This window comes from Opisthocomus hoazin, chromosome 8 (genome assembly GCF_030867145.1).
Source record: "Opisthocomus hoazin isolate bOpiHoa1 chromosome 8, bOpiHoa1.hap1, whole genome shotgun sequence".
Taxonomy (NCBI): Eukaryota; Metazoa; Chordata; class Aves; order Opisthocomiformes; family Opisthocomidae; genus Opisthocomus; species Opisthocomus hoazin.
Genome location: NC_134421.1, coordinates 51,325,835 through 51,344,471, shown reverse-complemented (window position 1 = coordinate 51,344,471; position 18,637 = coordinate 51,325,835). Strand labels below are relative to the sequence as shown.

At 46.0% G+C, this 18,637-nt stretch overlaps 1 protein-coding gene and 1 long non-coding RNA gene across 9 annotated transcripts in view; one reads left to right on the top strand and one right to left on the bottom strand.

Annotated features, from left to right (window-relative positions):
* The first annotated feature begins 4,537 nt into the window (after nt 1-4,537).
* On the top strand, nt 4,538-17,147 carry LOC142362294 (uncharacterized). Of its 2 annotated transcripts, none has more exons than XR_012764924.1 (4): nt 4,538-4,767; nt 11,438-11,853; nt 14,729-14,952; nt 15,837-17,147. It is a non-coding gene; the product is annotated as an uncharacterized LOC142362294 (long non-coding RNA). The 2 variants fall into 2 exon arrangements; XR_012764923.1 differs by lacking the exon at nt 4,538-4,767 and adding an exon at nt 9,762-10,490.
* Nucleotides 13,901-18,637, bottom strand: part of PLXNB2 (plexin B2) — a 266,904-nt gene continuing 262,167 nt past the window's right edge. For all 7 annotated transcript variants that reach the window (XM_075429278.1, XM_075429273.1, XM_075429274.1 and 4 more), the window contains 2 exons: nt 17,141-17,215; nt 13,901-14,206 (listed from right to left, as the gene is read on the bottom strand). In XM_075429278.1, coding sequence (XP_075285393.1) covers nt 14,102-14,206; nt 17,141-17,215 — 180 coding nt within the window. In that variant the 3' untranslated portion in view covers nt 13,901-14,101. The remainder of the gene's footprint in view (nt 14,207-17,140; nt 17,216-18,637) is intronic.

Here is an 18,637-nt window from a genome sequence, read left to right as displayed (position 1 = left end):
CGGGATTTCAGATGGCTGATGTTACATGTTAGTAACAGATATTTTTATATTAATGTGTATAGATTTGTAGACTTAAAAAGAAATCTTTCTGATTTTCTAAATAGCGGAGGGCAGGGAGTGCCATCCAAACAAAATGACATGTATTCTTCTGACCACAGGCTCATCCTGAGGGTTCATGACATGGGTGTTTGCCCATGCCTGTTGCCTTTTGTCCTTCTGCCATGCCCCACTGTAAGGAGCCTGGCTCTGTGTTCCTGATGACCTCCCTTTAGGTACTGGTGGTTGCTGTCAGGCCTGCCTGAAGCCAGGCTGCCCAAGTCCATCTCCCTCAGTCTGCCTTCCTAGGGCAACTGCTCCAGCACCCAACTGTCACCAGGGCCCTACACTGAACATGTTCCAGTTGGTAGATATCTTTCTTGTACTAATTGGGACAGACGGACTGGGCACAGTACTCTAGATGAGCTCCAACAACTTCTAAGCAGAGAGGGATAATCCCCTCCTGAAGTCCTTTCCAACATGAATTATCCCATGATCCTATGAAATGGGTGGTGGCTAGTAGGTCCAAGAGGCATAAGGGTGCATGAGGTAAACAGACTTTGTGTTGAGAGTAGGTGTGCTGTGTAGGGTGATTGGGTGGGGGGGATGAAAAATGGGAGGTGATATAGGAGAGAAGCTGTTGGGGCAACGAGGGACAAGTCACAATAAGTAAGGCTAGAAAAAGTCACCTCCGAAAGTTCAGTGAAAGTGTCCAAGCTTTTGCTAGAAATCATGGTCATCTGCAGATGGAGCTGATGAAGTGATTAACCTCAGAAGAAAATTTCTGAAACAGAACCTGGTGACTTTAGGGTAAAAGACAGTGCAGGAACTTGTGCTTGCTTGAGGTGTCATTTCTATTATTATTGCTTTCAGATGCAAATACTGAGAGGAAGAAATGGATACAAGAGTGCCTGCAGGCTTCTTGGTTTCTGGGCACACTTTAGTATGGCAACCTATGGCAAAAGCCCTCCCTCTTCTCCTGGCTGTGAAGGGAATGTGAGAAAGCAAAGGGGAGGGCAACAAATGAAACCATTCTGCTCCTCTGAGCTGAAGACCAAGCTTGTCACCACCTTGTTGGACTGCATCCTAAGCCTTAGGATATTTTTTGTTTTCTCAAAGTTCCAGTGGCTAGAACTGAGAAGTGAGCTCTTGCGGTTTTAGAGAACACCTAAAAGAAATTGAGGGCATTGCAAGGTTTAGGGCCTAGAGAGTAAATACTGCCAACTGTCTGTTTCACGCTTTTCTTTTCCTTTTTCCCCTAGTCCCAGGAGCAGCTGGTCAAACTGGCCATCATAATGGCATCTCTATGTCCTGGGACACTAATGATTGAATACACTGTCTGGGCAAACCTGTGGCAAACACGGGAGATGTTGTCTCTGGGTTTTAAGCTCTCTTTTTACCTGCTGACAGTGAGGAGCTGTGGATACACGTTTGTGCTAGGGCAGATGGTGAAGGAGGTGGGTGCTGGACTGCTGGGGACGAGCGGTAGTCCAGCTCATGGGTGCCCATCTGCTGTCTGGTTTTCAGGGGCTCTATGCTGGAGGAAGAGGAGGAGAAGGAGGAGAATTTTGCTTTCACCACAGCCATGGCACAGTACTGGAGGAAATACCTACTGGCTTTGGAGCTGTTTCCTACCACAGGCGGTCTTTCCTCTCTCACGTCACTGGTGATGTGCACCAACATGGTGGCCTACAAAGATGCTACAAAGGAGTGGGTGCATGAGGTGCACTGAGAAACAGGGATGGGGCACCTGAAATGCGCCACAGAGCCAGTTAGTGGGTGTGTGGCTGGATGAAATTGTCCTCCTGTAGTAAATCATCCCTGAGAGGAGAAGATGAGAAACATGACATGCCCCAGCTCTGAAGGGTTGTTAGCACAACAAGCTCCTTGTACTGATTCCAAAGACGAATGTGTTCTACTTGAGTCGTACAAAATCTGCTTTAGAAATTAGTGTTTCCTTTCTGCTCCTGCTCCTGGTAGCTTTGTTGTGCTGTTTGAAAAATGGCTCGCCTGTCTCCGAGACCACTTGATATTCAAACAGCTAAACTACTGCTTTCAACCAACGTTTTGTTGAAAGACTGACCCTGGCCTTGCCAGCTCTTTTGGGCAAACGCCTTTTCTGCCTTGCCTTGCAGATACATTTATGTGTCCCATCAAGGAGCGCAAGCAGAAGGCTTTGAGATAATGCTTGTCAAAATGACAGAGGCAAACTTCAGTTCAACACGGAAAGTCAGGCCGGGAAGCGAAAGCCCAGGTGTGGGGAGAGTGACCCCCGTCCGGGGCGAGCTGAACCACAGCGCGGCTGCCTCTTCACGCCGGCTGCGCACCAAAACCGAGCCAGCCGGGCAAAAGGTGTGCTGATACAGCACTGGCGGCACCGAAGGGGCTGGGTGTTTGGCTGGCTTGGGGTGTGTTGTTGTTACTTGCAAACAGATGTTTAGGAAATTCTTGTATTCTAACCAGCCACAGCTGGAGAGGAAAAGACTGTCATGCGAGTATGTCTGAGGGCTAGTGTAAAAAAGCTGTGATCACATAAAGAAAAAAGATATCCTTACTCTCCAGAACAGTTAGGACTGGACAGGGTTTATGTTGATCACAAGTATTCATAGATTTTACCATCTTTCCTGCAATAACACTAATCTACATTTGCTTCTGGAAAATATTCTAGACGCGTGGCATGGAGGTTAAATTTTTACTAAGCTCTTTCATGATATAGCTGTTCTCTTTCTCATTTATGTCTTGAATAAGTGTTGATAAATGTTCACATTTGCAGTAAAATTCGGAGGCAAAGTGGGTTTCATCTCGGTTTTGCAGTGACCATATCTGATCAGGGACTATTAATATTGATCATCACAATCTAATTCAAAGCAGAGAGCAAAACTCAGGGATGTTAAAGCCTTGGGCAAAATTGTCATAATTTACTGTTATAGAGAAAACTTTATGGCTAGCTGCTTGGATTAAAAATCCCTGAGAGTTTTCCACCGGAAAGTTTTATTAAAGGCATGCCATGTTAAATATAGTTATACAACACCCCTTGCTCACATATATAGTTACATATATATTTATGCATCTGTAAAATCAAATTTCCTTGCCCATGTCAAATGACATATTATTTAAAGGGGGAAAAAATCTGTAAAATACCTTATAATTCATTGTATCAGTTGTATTGCTTTTTTCTAACATATGTCATTTACCTCAACCAAATGCTTTATCCTGCCAAAAAACCTCCAAACCCAAAACCGGAAGGAGCAGTCAGCTTCACTGGGACAACTCTTCCCTGCCATTGCGTCCGCGTGGAGACCTTTTGTACGATCATAACCAGTTTTGCACCATGGAGATATTGAGCAAGGTCAGCCTGGTGGTGCTATGAGCTGGGGTAATGCTGCCCTTGCTGCCCAGGTGTCTCTGTCCCGCTGCACTCGGGTGGTCTGTGGGACAGGGACACTGCAGAAGAGGGAGCACACGTTCTCCTGCCACCACGTCCTGGAGCACAGCTGTGCTCAGACCTGTGGTATGCGGTGATGAGTTCTGTCAAGACAGTGCAAGCTGGAGCTGGCACCAGCCCAGGAGGCCTGACCCCCGTAAGTGGGACTGGGAAAGGGGGACAGGGCAGCCCTTTCCTCTTCCTGACATGGCACCATCCCCCCTGCGGGGCATTGCTCACAGACCATGCTTGTCGGTATCCGTTTGTGCACTGCTGCGTGCTTACCGAGGCAGGTGGAGAGAGCCGTGCTGCAGGAACTCGAGGCGTCACTCCCGCGTCTCGGGCAGGGGCACCCAGTCTGGTTAAACGTCAGCTTAGCGAGGAGAAGGGGGCAGCCGTGACGCTGGGGACCGCAGCGGGGCTGCGGATGCGGCCGGAGATGAGCTGCCCTCATCTCGGGCGGCACCGAGCTCTGCGCCACAGGCAATGCCCCACTGGCTGTCCCCTGGGAGGACACATGTCACCTTCAGGGGTCCATCCACGGCTGTGAGGGCATCTTAGGCAATTGTAGATGGTGCCAAAGTTACACTCCAAACTTGTTACAGGCTGGCAGAGTCGTATTCTGCCCACGTTTATAGGATGGGTCAGACTACGTGCTGAGAAGCACTAAAAACCCAGCCTCACATGTGCCCTCCATAGATGCAGACTGCAACTTGGGCAAACTTCTTTTCAACAAATGGCTGTATATATTTAAGCACAGGCAGGAGTTTTTCTTTGAATGCTAGATTTAGAACAGAGATCAACCTTGCCAGGCAGGTTTTTCTTGTCCCAACCTTGCATCTGAGTTTATTCCTCTACAAAGCCATGGAAAATTGTCAGCTTGGAGACAGCAATTTAGCTGGATCAATTTTCATTTCTTGGTACGTGGCACGCTGCCAGCAGGTTAGAGCTGGGGACCAAGGATCTGGAATCTTAAGTTTTATTCCCAGCTGTGCCTATGTTGTTCTCTCACCTTGGGCAAGTGGGTTTTTTTTTTTTTTTCAATTGCATCAACAGAAGCAGGATGCCACTTCACAGGGCTTAATTAATGTTTGTAAAACTTCTCAGGATTTTTGGATGAAGACCAGAATGATTCCACGTGGTAATCATAACGTCTGATGGCCAGACCCAGGGCATGCCAGCCCTCCATTTGCAGAGCAGGCACTAGGACAATGGTATCAACCTGACGTATCGTCCACTTGGTCCCCTGCTCTTCCTACCTTAGCCACCTGCATCAGCCTCCAGTCTCCTCTCTCATGCTGATCACGGTAAAGAACTAATTGTATTGATTTTAGAGCAAATATACTTAATTGTAGAGTAAATCACCTGGAGATCGCAGGAAAGATCCAGAGTCCATTTAAAGTACTAGGGACCTCTGGTACACTTTGGTGGATCCACGGTGAGCAGGAACAACATTTGCAGTGTAGTAGTAGCCAGATCAGTGCTCCAGCGATGTTAATACATAAGACCGTGTTGAAAAGGTATGGGAATGCAGCTGGACCTGATCCGATACATTCATCAGCTTCTTTATTGCGCAGTAATTTGGGGGCTGTTTATTTTCTCGTTACAGACGCGGGTGATATGGCTGGCAGATAGACACAGGCCAGATCATTCTCGAATATCATGATGTCCACATTCACACAACAGAATTTGGCTGCTTCCCTGTTTTGTACAACAAATGAAGGTGGAAAATACTGTGTTGCTAGTTATGTGAAATGTTTCAAGTAAACTATAAAAAAAAAAATAGCCTGCTTTACCACCAAATCAAAGAGGTTTTTAGCCTAATGCATAGCATCTAAAAGTGCATTGTGTCACATTCTTGGATCTTAGATCCAAGAAAAACACCCACTAGTTCTAATGAGAACAGAGTTCAGCCCAATTTGCAAAAATAAAATATGCAGGCTTGTAAGGCAAAATTTCCTTGGTGAAGGAATTTCCTTTAGTAAAAGAAAAAAAATCCTCATTAAACCAAACAATAACCAAACAAAAAGAATCAGGGAGAAATGTCACTGAGAATTTAAAGTATCTGGGTTTGTTATCAAAAGCTGCATATGTAATTTTTTTGTGCATATAGATAGCCTGTAACAGACTCCAACCAATTATACACTGATAGAATAACAGATCTATCTACATCAGCCTCTGTGCAGAAACCTGTAAACACGGAAGGAGAGTCCCTGCGAAGTCTGGGAAAAAATAACCATGAAATTCAGCTCTCGTGGATCATAACACGGCTGTGAACATGACTTACCTCTGTGGTGCGGCCATTCATCAATGAAGATGAAAAGGTCTCATAGCTCTAAGAAAAAGAGAAAAAGGGGGCAGGGTAACAGATTTCCTTAAAATTTTAACATGTGCCTGTTCAACATTTCTCCAGGAGCACCACAAAGGTCAGAGCTATGTACATGCAGATACCTCATGGATGATCCATTTATGCACCACAGACTTCCTAATAAAGCTATCAACCCACAGACCAGTGTTTCTCAGGGCTGCTGGTGACTGCAGAGAGCAGGTGTGAAGAGGACTGTGTTTCTAAGATGCTTTTTAGACTAGATTCTCTTTATACCTCCAGAGTTCAGAGTTAATTTTGACCTTTGAGGTTTCTTTGTTCCTCTTAGCATTGTTCTTTCTGTACTCTGAACTAGGATTTCAACAAGCTATGTGTAATTTAGGTGCTCCTAATGATTATTCCTGTAAGCCACTCCTGTCTCTAGACTCATACCCAGGAGCAGAGCACCATGAGGGTGCCTGGATGTGGCAACGATTCCTGGTGCCAGCTCTGCTGCTGCAGCAGTGGACATTGATGAATGGACCTCACTTGACCAAGGTCTGCTTATTGTGTCACGCGCAGGACCAGCCAGGATGCAGTTTTGCTGTTCCAGTGCTGGAGCAGACTCGGCTGAGCAATGTTGCCTGCCCTGGTGCAGTTTGTGTCAGGCTCAGTGTTCTTCTCAATGGAAAGAGGACGGAGATCTTGGAGGCACGTTCCCAGTCTGCCGTCCAATGACTGTCCCACCTGAGAGTTAACCTGCCTTTTGGCTTCCTGCATGTCAGAAAGGCAGAAAATAGGGCCTTCACAGCGGTCCCAACTGGGGAGACCTGTCCTGGGGGTGACTCTTGCAGCAGCCATCACGCAGAGCAGCTCCTTCTCGTCTTGAGGGCAGCATGCCTATGGAGGCAGCCATCTCCTCCCTCAAAGCCTGGCAAGGCTCAGCGATCTCACCCTCTCCCCGGCCCTATGGCTCGGGCCTTGCAGGGAACTCATCTGTCCTTGGATTTGTCACTTGCTGGAGGGAGGCTAAAACCAGCGTCCTTTCCGAGCAGATGGTTAACAGAAAGTTTTTGGCGGCGGACATGGCAGTTGGTTTTCAGTAGTGGAGCAGATCTTCTGATGAGGCTCTGAAATCACCCGCAGGAGGGCGGTTTGAGTTAAACAGGGGCTAAGCAAAGCCCAGCCTGGAATTTGTTAGGCTCAGTCAGTTCCCCAGATAACCACATCAGCCATCGGCACACAGCACTGGCAAACCGTCGCTGGCCCAGCGAGTGGGGCAGTGGCCAGGGCTGGCAGACCGGCGCAAGGGGACCTCGGCAGGGCAGGGGACCACGGCAGGGCAGAGCCTCGCCTCCCAGCTGGCAGTCCCGCGGCATACCCGAGCAGCACGTCGCTGTGGGCCCACCGAGAGAAATTGCTTAAAAGTTTAGGATGAATAATTCAGCACTACTTTGATCTGTGAGTTTTAACTACTGCAGAATGTGTGTCCTGCCACATTACTTCAACCTTGAAATGAAGTACAAATGGATGTGATTCAGGCTCTAAATATTTAAAGCCAGAATCTAATCTTAGATACATTGTGTATGCTGTCATCTCAAAAACCCGATAAAGACAGACAATGATGGACAGCACAGATTGAAATTAAATTCAAGCTCTGTATTAAAAAACTTGCCCTGCTAATACACATGAATGATTAACCACAAAGAAACTTAAAGTCTGCGAGTTACAGCAGCGCTGAAGTGGTCTTTGTCGTCACTCTCTTCTTCAGAGAAGAATAGTCCAAAACCACCTCACAGGGAAGGCCGTCACCTCCCCTTCCCCCCTCTCTTCTCTCAGAGATGCGGCTCAACTATTAACATTTTCCAGTTAAATGGCAAACAAAACGTTTCTAATCTTCCTTTCACTGGAAAGAAAGATAAAATCAGAACCATAACCTAACTCAAAAGCTATAATAGCGCTCGGGCAGTTACAGGCTCTTGCTATAGATAGCCAGGTCAAAGCAATCAGCATATGAATCTTCACACGCAGCGAGGGAAAACATAACTCGACACAGCTCTCTGTCGAATATTATTGTAAGAGGAGTAAGTGCACCAGGGTATGACCCTATTAAATACCAAACCTGTAGCTCCAAAACAGCACAAAACCCAGATGGATGATCTCATCTTGAGCAGTAATGTGCCAGAATACAAACAGAGGATTGCGAATGCTTCAAGCACACAAAGAAAGCAAAATAAGACCATGTTAAAATAAAGGATGGAATATATATTGATGGCTGAGCAGAAGGAAGGATGCTAGACCTGCTGCTGCTGAAACTGATGGTGCTCTTGCTGTTCCCTGAGCTGGACTTTAAGGCTGTGTGATGGGACTTCTGGATATCACAACCACACAGCAGCCTCATGAGACAAACATTAGTCCACGACAAGCAGCGGTGAGGCTAAATACCTGCATCAGGCGAAGGAGATGTGGGTATTTAGCCTCATGTAAAGGCTGCATGATGTTAACAAGAATGGTGCTGCTTTCTAGCTTGGGGCTAGCACAGCGTAGTGCAGCTGCCAGTCTCGAGTAGAAGGTGCTACAGACTTTGGGCAGAGCTTAGATCAACTCAGAAGGGCTGTTCGTACGTCAGATAGGAATAGTACTGTACGTAACCAGTGCGTTTTTATTAAAAAAACAAACACGACTTAGTTTAGACAGATGGAAGTGGTTTGTATTTCAGGAAGGTTGTCTGCTCTAGCGTAAAACATCCACGTCTATCATTTTCCAGTGAGACGAGCCTGGGAGGGCTGAGTGGCCGCAGGGTGCTTTGAGAATGAAAAGTGCATGACTAATCCCAACGGCAACGGTCTCCTTCCTTGGGCTTTCAGAGGAATGTAGTGCTGTGGTCCAGCAAGTGCCATCGAAACACAAGGTGAAAACCCACACGAAGGAGCATCACGTGAAGGAGGATGAGGAAACCAGCCAGACCCACAACAATAAAATTCCAAATCATATCCTGGAGGCAGTTTTACAATTGTGAGCATTGCCACGGACCCAGATGCAGCTGCAGGAAACATGGATTTTGGTTTGGTTTATAGCCCATGGATGGGCGTCCAGGCTGTGCAACTGGCAAGTATGATCTCTTACTGAATAGGAGCATAGTCACAGGAGAGGAGAGATTAAGGGTATCAAAGGAATACATTTTTCATTTCACTCCTTTCTTATTACAGTAGATTAAAAAAAAAAAAAGAGACTTTTGTTCAGCATTCAGTTTTGAGGAGAATTAAATAAGCCAAAAACATTGTTCAGAATTAGAGCACTGAATAAAGGATTTCAAAAACACAGTGTGTGGTTCGTAGTGGGATTTTTATTTCCTTTTAAGACGAGCCGTATACAGTTGTATGAGAACTATTGTCCTCTGTCCCACTGAAGAAATAGTTTTTTTCTGAAGTGTTCAATCTGTTAAGACACATAGGTGCTTTAAAAGCTTAAAAGAAGAAGGAAAGCACTCAAACTCTCTTCTGGTTCAGATGGCAATTATCTGAAAAGCAGCAAAGGAACAGGAATACGTGGGTAAATGAAATAGCTTTTGATTGCCTGGCTATGGATGATAGTAGGGTTTGTCCTCTTCGGGAATGACACGCGGCAGCAAGCAGTATGCACGGGCGAGACAAACGTCAGCCCTGACGGACTGGCACAGTGGCAGTGAGCTGCCCTAGCTGTGTGTGATAACGAGGGTGAGTACAAGCTTGCATGGGAGAAGCCACTTTCTTCTCTAATGGGTGGAGAAATGCCCATTGCCACTGAGCCGTAAGGGGATACGATTTGAAGAAAACAAAACCTTTAAAAACTTCCCGATAACCATGGGTCTGGAAAGTCTCTTTTCCTTCTCTTCTGCAGGGATTGTCAAACACCAAGGCTTCCACCCTCATTTTTAGGCCCCACCAAGACAAAGGCTCACAAAAGAGGAAGGCTGAAAGACCAACTTGTTTACAATTCCACCTTTCAAATTCATCATTCATCAACTGAAGGAGGGTTTCTCAAAATAAAAAAAGACAGAAACAGAGAGTAGGTAAACACAGAGCGGAGAAAGCAGAGTTACTGATCGTTTTATATTGTGTGCTTCTATCATTCATTCTCCAGGGGGTCCCATGCTCCAGGCAGCTCTGGCAAAGTGGACCTCTCAGAAGAGAGGAGCTTGCATAATGGAGAACCTGGAAAGCGTCAGGCGCTGAGCCGGACTGTGTTGATGAGGGAAGAAGGCAAGTCACAAGGACCATGGTGCTGAGATCTCCAGTGCAACAACTCTTGTGACTCGAAGTGCCAAGTTTCAACCCATCTGAGTGTAAAGCAGAAGGGCACAGTACTCGAGCTAGCGGTTGGTAGAAAAATGGCAGCCAGATGTCCTCCTTTAAACTTCTGAAGTCGACTGTCTCATTGCTCTGACAGGTTATCTCTAGTCAGAGGAAAAAAAAACCGAAAAAAACCCAAACAACTTCCCCTATAAGCTTTTGCTAAGAGAAGCCAACAGACTTGGAAAAAGTCTTAAGAGAAGGCAATCTTTGCTCAAGATCCAGTTCTTTAGAGAGGAAGTCCTCAGTGAGCTGTTACACCACGTGCTTGGGTGCAAATGGGAAGCCTGACTAGAACCTTCGTTTATCAGGGTAAATGGAGGTGTTGCAGCCACAGAAGCATGGGGAAGAGGGGTTTCCTGATCACATGCAGAGATTTTCTTAGGCCATGCAGGTAAGTACTACCAGGGCATACTATGGTTGAAAATGATTGCGTTAGTAACAAGGCTTGAGAACTTGCAAGAGTAAAGGACTTGCCACAAAATCTCACCAGTTCTGGTAGGTCCAGGACAGCTGAAATTCAGGCTCAGAGCCATCTCAGTTCTTTATGCAGCTGGCTAAAAATCCTCCCATGTTATGACAGTGTGGGAATTTGTGAATTCCAGTTTTGAGTTTCTGAATTCCCGTATGTTTTTGTTTATAGCAATGGCTCTGCTGGTCTTCAAAAGCTTACCAGAAAAGCTGGTTTCAGAGAGTGCGTGTAAACAGAGCTCAGGCTGAGCAGGCTGAAAAATATGTGTCCAACACAGCGGCTGGGAGAAGGGGGAGGCTCAAGTACGGCCGTAACAGACTGATCCTAGAAACCACCTTGAGGAAGCACTGTGCCTCCCATATGTGAGCTAGCCCACGTCCCCTCCACCCATAACCACTTGCTTATAAATCTATACCCTATAGAGAGTGGCAAAAAGATCTAGTAACGTGTCAGAGGGAAACCTGGCACTAAGGAACAGAGAGTAAATTCCCGGCCAGAGACAAAAAAACAAACTCCTGTTCAGCTGGGCGAGTTACTCTGTATTAGGCAAGCAGGAACAGGGACCTCATCCCGTCACCTGAGATCTCTGCTCGCTGGTTTGCTGGTGAGGAGCCAGGCGAACCCTTTGGAGAGGCTGAAAACAGCAATGGGATTCCGAGCTGCTGGTGGTGGACAGCCTGCACCCACCTCCGAACTGGGGCTGGGAGGTGCCCAAGCGGGGCTGCTTTGTTCCCAGCTGCTGCTGCGGAGCGGGGCGGCTCCTGTTTGGGCAGAGAGAAGGCTCTTGCACTCTGTGCCCCTTAGAGGGGTGGCAGAGGGGATGAAAAGGAGGGAGACCCCCAGTGAGCTGCTCTTCTTTTATCTTGCAGATGAACCAGATGGCGGGAGCTGCAGAAACCGAAGGAGGAGCGTGAAGCCTTTTAAGAATCCGATTGCTAAAACGCAGGGAAAACCAAAGCCAAAAACTAGGCCTGGACAAAACAGAGCACCAGACTGGAAAAACAAGCACTGGAGGAGCTTAGCCAAAAGGGGAAAGAATTAAATAAACCAGCTCAGTTCAATTCAAATTCCAACTCTGTGCTTTCAGGAGAGGAGACTTGGAGAAACTGTAGAACTGGCATTAAGTGCAGCTGCTCAGCGTTATCTGCCTCCCTGCTCCCTGGCAGACGGTACTGCAGCACCGAAAGCCAGCACAATTCCCAGGATGTAAAAGGGCACTAAAGAGCGACCAAGGGATCCACCGCGAACTCGCACACGCCGGCAGGCACACACGCTGGTCTAACAGGTAGGAGAGATCCTGCCAGAGCACCGCCACGGCCCGCGGCAGCTCGCGGTCGCCTGCAGCTGCTCTGCATCAAGTCGCTGATGGCGGGGGACACGTGATGTTCCTTCTGAAAGCCTCCTTGCTCAGGCAGAGCTTTCCCATCTCCCAGGAGAGATGCTGCCGAGCGTGTATTTTAATTGGCTTCTGGCTCCCAAGACAGATTTTCATCAGGCAAGGAGACCTTGCTACGGGATGTTGCATGACACCCTCTCAAGAGTACTCTCATTTTTCAGAGCACAGACCCGTAAAAAGGGCATGATGTCAGGCATACCATCTGCAGGATGCGCTGTGCTCCTCCATCACCAGCCGCAGACTGACGGACGCTGTGGCTCTGTCACCCCTGGAGGAAGCGTTACCAGCCCCTCCAAACACCCACCCCCCAATTCCAGTAACGATCCCGTGACACTGGGTGGAAAAAAACCCAACATTGTATTTGATTTACAATTAACAGGATTTACAAATAATGACAAAGAAACAGATTAGCCATGAAATTAGGATGCCTTTGTTGATGAAGGAGTAGTGGCGAAGCACCTGTATGTAGTTGTGTAGCTCAGTCCTAAGCAGTGTAAAATAACTTATAGCCCAGGCAGCTTCAGGAATGATTATACACAAACGCAAGAAGTCGAGTACAAACCAAACCAAAAACCCCCTCCCAGCCTACTGGGCAGGAAACCAGTTCTGGCGAGGCTTTTGATTTTCAGAAACTGAAGGGAAGGCCCACTAACAAATACTGGGAAATTTTCAAAAACGGGTGGGGAAAAAAAAAACAAATCGATGAACAGCCAGTTGAAGTGAGTGTCCGACAGCCGCTGGGCGGGGAGCGGGCCGCAGCCACGGCGTTAGCTCGCTGAGCATCAGCAGCGTGCGGGCGCTTGGCAGGACACCGGACGCAGGAGTACAGATGGCAGCGCTTCATTGAAATGCTACTTCACTGCCAAAAAACTTGCGAGAGAAAGAGGAATAAAGTTCCCCGATGTGCAATACAGCCATTTCAGAAGACGTACCTAACTTCACGATTCGCACGGAGCCTACCCATGTTGCAAACACACACTTTCTGACAAGCTATTTCAGTTGTCTGTGCGGTGGGTTATGGTGTGCATTCAGTCAAACGCAGCATTCCAAGGCTCAAAACTGACTGAGTGGTTTTCAACAGGCGGGCGTACGGTTCTTCCCATATCATACGAGTATTTTACATCACAAATACAATAAAAACAAGTGATGGTATCTCTAGGACAGTTCCAAGATTCAAATAAAAAATCGTTAGAACCATTCTAAAATAAGATATTATACATAATCAAATCATGTTAAACAGCACACTCTCGGCAAGCAGCTAATTACAAGCATTCTGCTGGTCATGTTTTTCACACATAAGTCATTCAATAGCACATAAATATTTCTTTTTCTGATTTGCTTCTTTTTACAAAACCATTCATCAGATTCACAGAATTAGTACAAGTAAGGCACATTAGCATATATCATAAAACTCACAATAATAACGAAGAGTTGTAAAGTTCTAAGGACTAATTCATTCTTTGCAGGGATTTCTGAACCAAATGAGACTTTACCAGTAGAACCCTCCTACACTGACACTACTCTTGTTTCTGTCGCAGCCAGCTGTGGTGGGTGCAATACTGTGCATCACCGTGGACATAAATAATTAAATTAAGAACCGTGTGTGGCAGCAAATCCCATTCTCAGATCTCACAGAGAAATCAGACGCAGTGTTCACGATGTTCGTTACGAGCACAGACTAAGTTTTAGAGCTATATGGAAGTCAATTTCCAGTTATCAAAATAAAAGGGGATATTGCATGTGTCTCTGAGTATGTTATTGTTTTGCTAGTACAAATATTGCTTAACCTAGAAAGGATGCTATAGTATTGAATTTTCTTGCATAATGAATCCTAAATGCTGATGTCTCAGATTCTACTAAATTAAATGAGCTATGGGTTTTCCTCCTTCCACCCCCCACCCTGCCCCAGCCAAAGGACTCTCTTTCCCACAGAAGATTCATTTACACACAACACAGCTTTTAATTAGAAGCATAATTTACAGTAAAAATTCTTTACATTACACCTCTGCTATCAAAAAAACATGAAATCTTTCATTTAAAGTTGTAATTACACATTAAAAAATAGAACACTATTTCCTTAACAGGAAGAATGAATTTGAACATCTTCAGATCAGATTTCTTTATTGCGGCTTTTGAGTCAAAGGTCAGTCACTTTATTCTCCAGCGCAGCTGCTATTTGCTGTAAACGGAAGGCAAGCTGCATTTTTTGTGCAGCTGGATCCTCTTCAAGTGCATTTATAATCTGGAAGAAATAAACACAGAATGTTTAGAATCAGTTAGCTGAAAATATATGACATAGTTCCCAGACCAAGTGTTTTGATGCTGCTGTGGTTGTAGAGTCTCTTGCCTTCACGCTGTACCAAAGACGCACTCCATCCAGCAGGCCCCATCTTCTAGTTTTACACAAAGGCAACAGAAATGATCCCCCATCTTCTAGTTTTACACGAAGGCAACAGAAATGATCCCCTCTGTTACTTTGTCTAAGCTGCTGTCATGTTTCCTGTTACGCTGGGATCCAAGCAAACTACCAGGCAGTGCTTCATCTTGTGAAATATTACGTTCCAAGACGGAGCACGCAGGGGGAAAAACGTCCTTATGGCTATTTAAGAAATGGTGCTTTTGCTTATGGAGGACCCTGCAAGGCTTAAGGGTCATTTACCCACAGTAATTAAGCCCCATCCCCATGAGCTTTGGCTTGGGAAGCTCCTGGGCGGTCCACGCGCAGGCACAAGGTAGGGCGACGCCAGGTCTCTTGTCTCCACAGGCAACACGGCGGAGCAAGCCATCTGGCCACAGCGGCAGGGAGCTGCCGGCAGTGTCCCTTGGGCTCTCGATGCCACGACGCCGGCCCGGCACCACGCAGCTCGGGAAGCAAAGAGCTCGTCGGAGGAGCCCCCAGCACCCCGCAGGCAGCCTCTGCCGTACAGGTTATATACGGGACGGTGTGCTGCTACGACACAAGGGATTTGAAAACAAGAGCTGGAAAAGGTCAGCTGTTATGAGAAGGCTTTTCTTCAAACAGAGTTTTTTAGGGCTAATCAAGATCAAATTTCAAAGGTTTTGAAAGGTTTTCATTTCCACCATCCTTTAGGGAAACTTTTCCACCAACTATTACATTTCTGCATTAGAAGAATATGTTACACAGCAAAACAGTTCCTTTCCTAGAACTGGCTTTATTAATAAAAGTCAGAGCCTGCAATCAAGCAGAAACCTTTCGCTCTGTTTAAACACTGTATAAACTTGCAAGTACAAGAACTGGAGAGATAGAGTTTGCCCGTCACTACCTGCGGTTCTTACTACTTCTTGCACATCGCTGACAACGGAGATGACTGCAGTCAGTATCGGGCTAGCCAATAATTTCAGTTTGAAGGGCTGGTATAGCATGTGAGTTTCAAACACTGGAGCAAATTTGTTTGGAAATAATTATTGTAATGGATTTGTTTTTAAAGCGTGAAAACATTTTTACAAGACAGAGTTAATAAACACTTATTACAGTATTTAAATTGGGCCTGATTTAATTTGATATTGTTCCCTCAATTTAAACAATTACATCTAGCCGTAACTCCTGAAATCTAGCTAAATAATTCATGATTATCTCTGCTGGTGAATATATCCTTCATATAAATGTGGACAATTAGAATGTACCCACTTAGTCACTGTCAAGCCCTGCAGAAGGTACAGCACATGCTGGGGAACCACTGCGTCAGTAATAAAGACAAGGGCAGCTGCAAAATGTTCCAATTTATGCAAATGAAAACATTTTCATGGAAAATAAATAAGCTCGATTAATTTTACTGAATGGTTCTTGACAGATTATCTCCGTAACTCTGAATTAGCAGCCTTTTCATCAGATGCACCTTGCTGTTCCACAGTGACCTACGTGAGCGGCAGAGCTGCGGCGAGGCGCGGGGGCTCGCTGGCCTGCCACCGATGAAGTCCCACGGACGGGCGACCACGAGGAGGCTCCACCAAAGGTGAAACCACGAGTGGGAGCAAGGGACGTGGGGGTGTGGAAAAGTCAGGGCTTTACAGCTCGTCTGCCCTCCAGGTCCCCGAGTGTTTCTGGAGGTGGGCAGGCCACGGACGCACTCAGGACGGCGCTGGAGGCCAACGGGGCTGTCGCTGGGGACAAGCAGTGAGGAAGCCAACGCCATTGCATCAGCCTGCGTTCCTCAGGCCGCTGCCCCTGCTGACCCTCGTCGCAAGACTTCTCAGGGCGACTTGATTTTCCCTGCTCACATCTGTTTTAAAGCTGCTCCTGTACAAAGCGGCTGCAGTGAAGCTGAGGACGACACTCGCTGCCTTTAGTGCTAAATGGAAGTGAAAACACGAACTGTGCTGAGGTGCAAGACAAACCGAACACAGCTCACATGTGCTGTGCTCCTTTTCGATCCAGCGTCTGTTCTTACTTGCTTTGATTTAATTCTGAGAGTTTTCTGGAGGCATTCATTTCCATGGAAACCTCTGAATAAAAGTTTCCTTCTCTCTTTTTGTTTTCAGATTAAGTTGGGAGAGCCATAGCCACAGCCCAGCTACCCTGGGTTATTCTTTGTCCCCCTTTCCACAGGGCGTGAAGAACCTAAGCAACGTTTCGGACTGACTCTGCGAGCCTCCTTTGCAGTCAGACTATACTCAACTGCTACTCTACGCTGCTTTACCTCGGGCAGGCACTCCCTTCGGCACGGCAAGACAGGGATGGTAGCATGCATGGAAGCTTTAAGTGCATCTTAACTAATAAAAAAGGCATGGCCCCGTTCCTACAAGCAAAACAAGTTTAATGGATTGTTCCTAACAAAAAACCCACTGCCTTGAAACCTGCTCTCTCTCTGACGACTACTTTTTGCTCGGTGACATTCTTCTGCCTTAATTCTTAGCAATTAGGATGGTGGAACTGAAAAGAATGATTTGTAAATCTGTTTCTCTTTCAGATCTCACTGAACTATCGCTACCAAAGACTGACAGCCCATAATGAAGTTGTTCCTTTATAAGAACACACCTTTGACCAGCGTCATTGCCCAGCAAGGTGTGCAGCTGCAAAGTTAGAGCCTTCTGCTCAGCATTACTTTTCCCTGATTATCCAAGGAATCCCAGAAGTTGTTCCTTTAGACTGATGTTAGTCTTTACAACTTTTTACCACTGATATTATTAAGAAATTAAACCAGAAGCTGCAACTTACCTCATCATAGTATTTGTTAGTATACTGGTAGAGTTGGTGTAGAGCCACAAGTGTATTTAAGGAATCAGTATGCGCCTGTCAAACAACATAAGCAAGCAGCAGACGTCAAAACAGGATCACAGACAGCTGGAAGTTACGCACGCGCACGCCTTGGATACAATATACAGCATTTCCAAATGCAAGCTCTGCACCCTGTAACTTTTGTTACATGACAGTTGGGGCAGAAAAAAGGGGTGAGAAAATGTTTGCTTGGTGATTTTTAGATCAAGACTTTCCTGCTGGTGTTTTTCCAGCCTGTCCACGACTCTAACACTGGAGGTGGAAAATATTTTGAACTCTGAACGTCAAACCACAGACCACAGCTCAAACATCTGTTAACAACGTGGGTTTGTATAACTAAAGCATTTACTCAGTGCAGCCTACGCATTGTTACATTAAGCATTTGTTCTGTCACTGTCATGGCTGTTTGACATCGTTTCTTCAGCTCTTTTTAACTCTTTGAAATTATTCACACCTCACTACAGCAAAGGTGTAACTCATCAAGATCACAAGCACGTGTACGGTGGGAAAAGCCATCTGAACCATGGAGACGGAAGGAGGAGAGAGAGAGACAGAGAGAAAAAGGACTTTAAATGAAGTGTTCCATTACCTCTTCCTCCCTTCCCCCCTACATTTGCTTTATTTAGTGAATGTGCTCTACCTGTCTAAACAGGTGTTTTTCATTCAAACGTATAGGATTCCATCTCTAGCTATGCATTTTTTTGTCATTTAAGTTAGTTAACAAAATGAAGAATTGCAAAATACTGCTACTGGCATAAACGATTACCGAAGGCACAAAGCAGCAGAGAAACATCCATCTTTCCTTGCTCTATAAAAGTCACTTCTAGTGCTGGTCAAAATTTGCAATCTTCAATCAGTCCTTCCGTATTCATTTTTATCATAATTTATAATGTAAATAGAAAGGACCAACATATTCTGCTGATGTTAAAACATTCTAACAAATTTACTTCTAAACATCAAGCGTTTTAATTTTACATACATCTGAATTTGTGTAATAAATAAAATGAACTGGAAAATGAAATGTCACTGCAGATGAGTTTTATAGTGAATGACTGAAAACAGAAATGCTCTCATGAGGATGTTGATCTGCAAAACGTTAGGTCCTAAGGGCACTGACATAAACAAACCACAAAAAACCCCCCAAACATCCTCCTTATGCCAGAACTCTTCAACTCCATGAAGCAAAGGAGCAAACCAGCCAGTAAGTACACTGCCTCTTTGCCCAGGCTAAACAACATCTTCTAAGGCCGGTGAGGGCCCCTCCTGGTTCTCCACGCTGAACTGCGTGCTGCGGAGGCACGAGCCTCCTCCAGCTCAGCCGTGCCGCAGAGCAGACAGGCTCTTTCGAGGCTGAAGCAGGCTGTGCAGCCTCCGGACTTCAACCAGCATCCCCGGCTGCCAACATCCCCCAGTAACCCACGCTGCAAAATGGGAAAG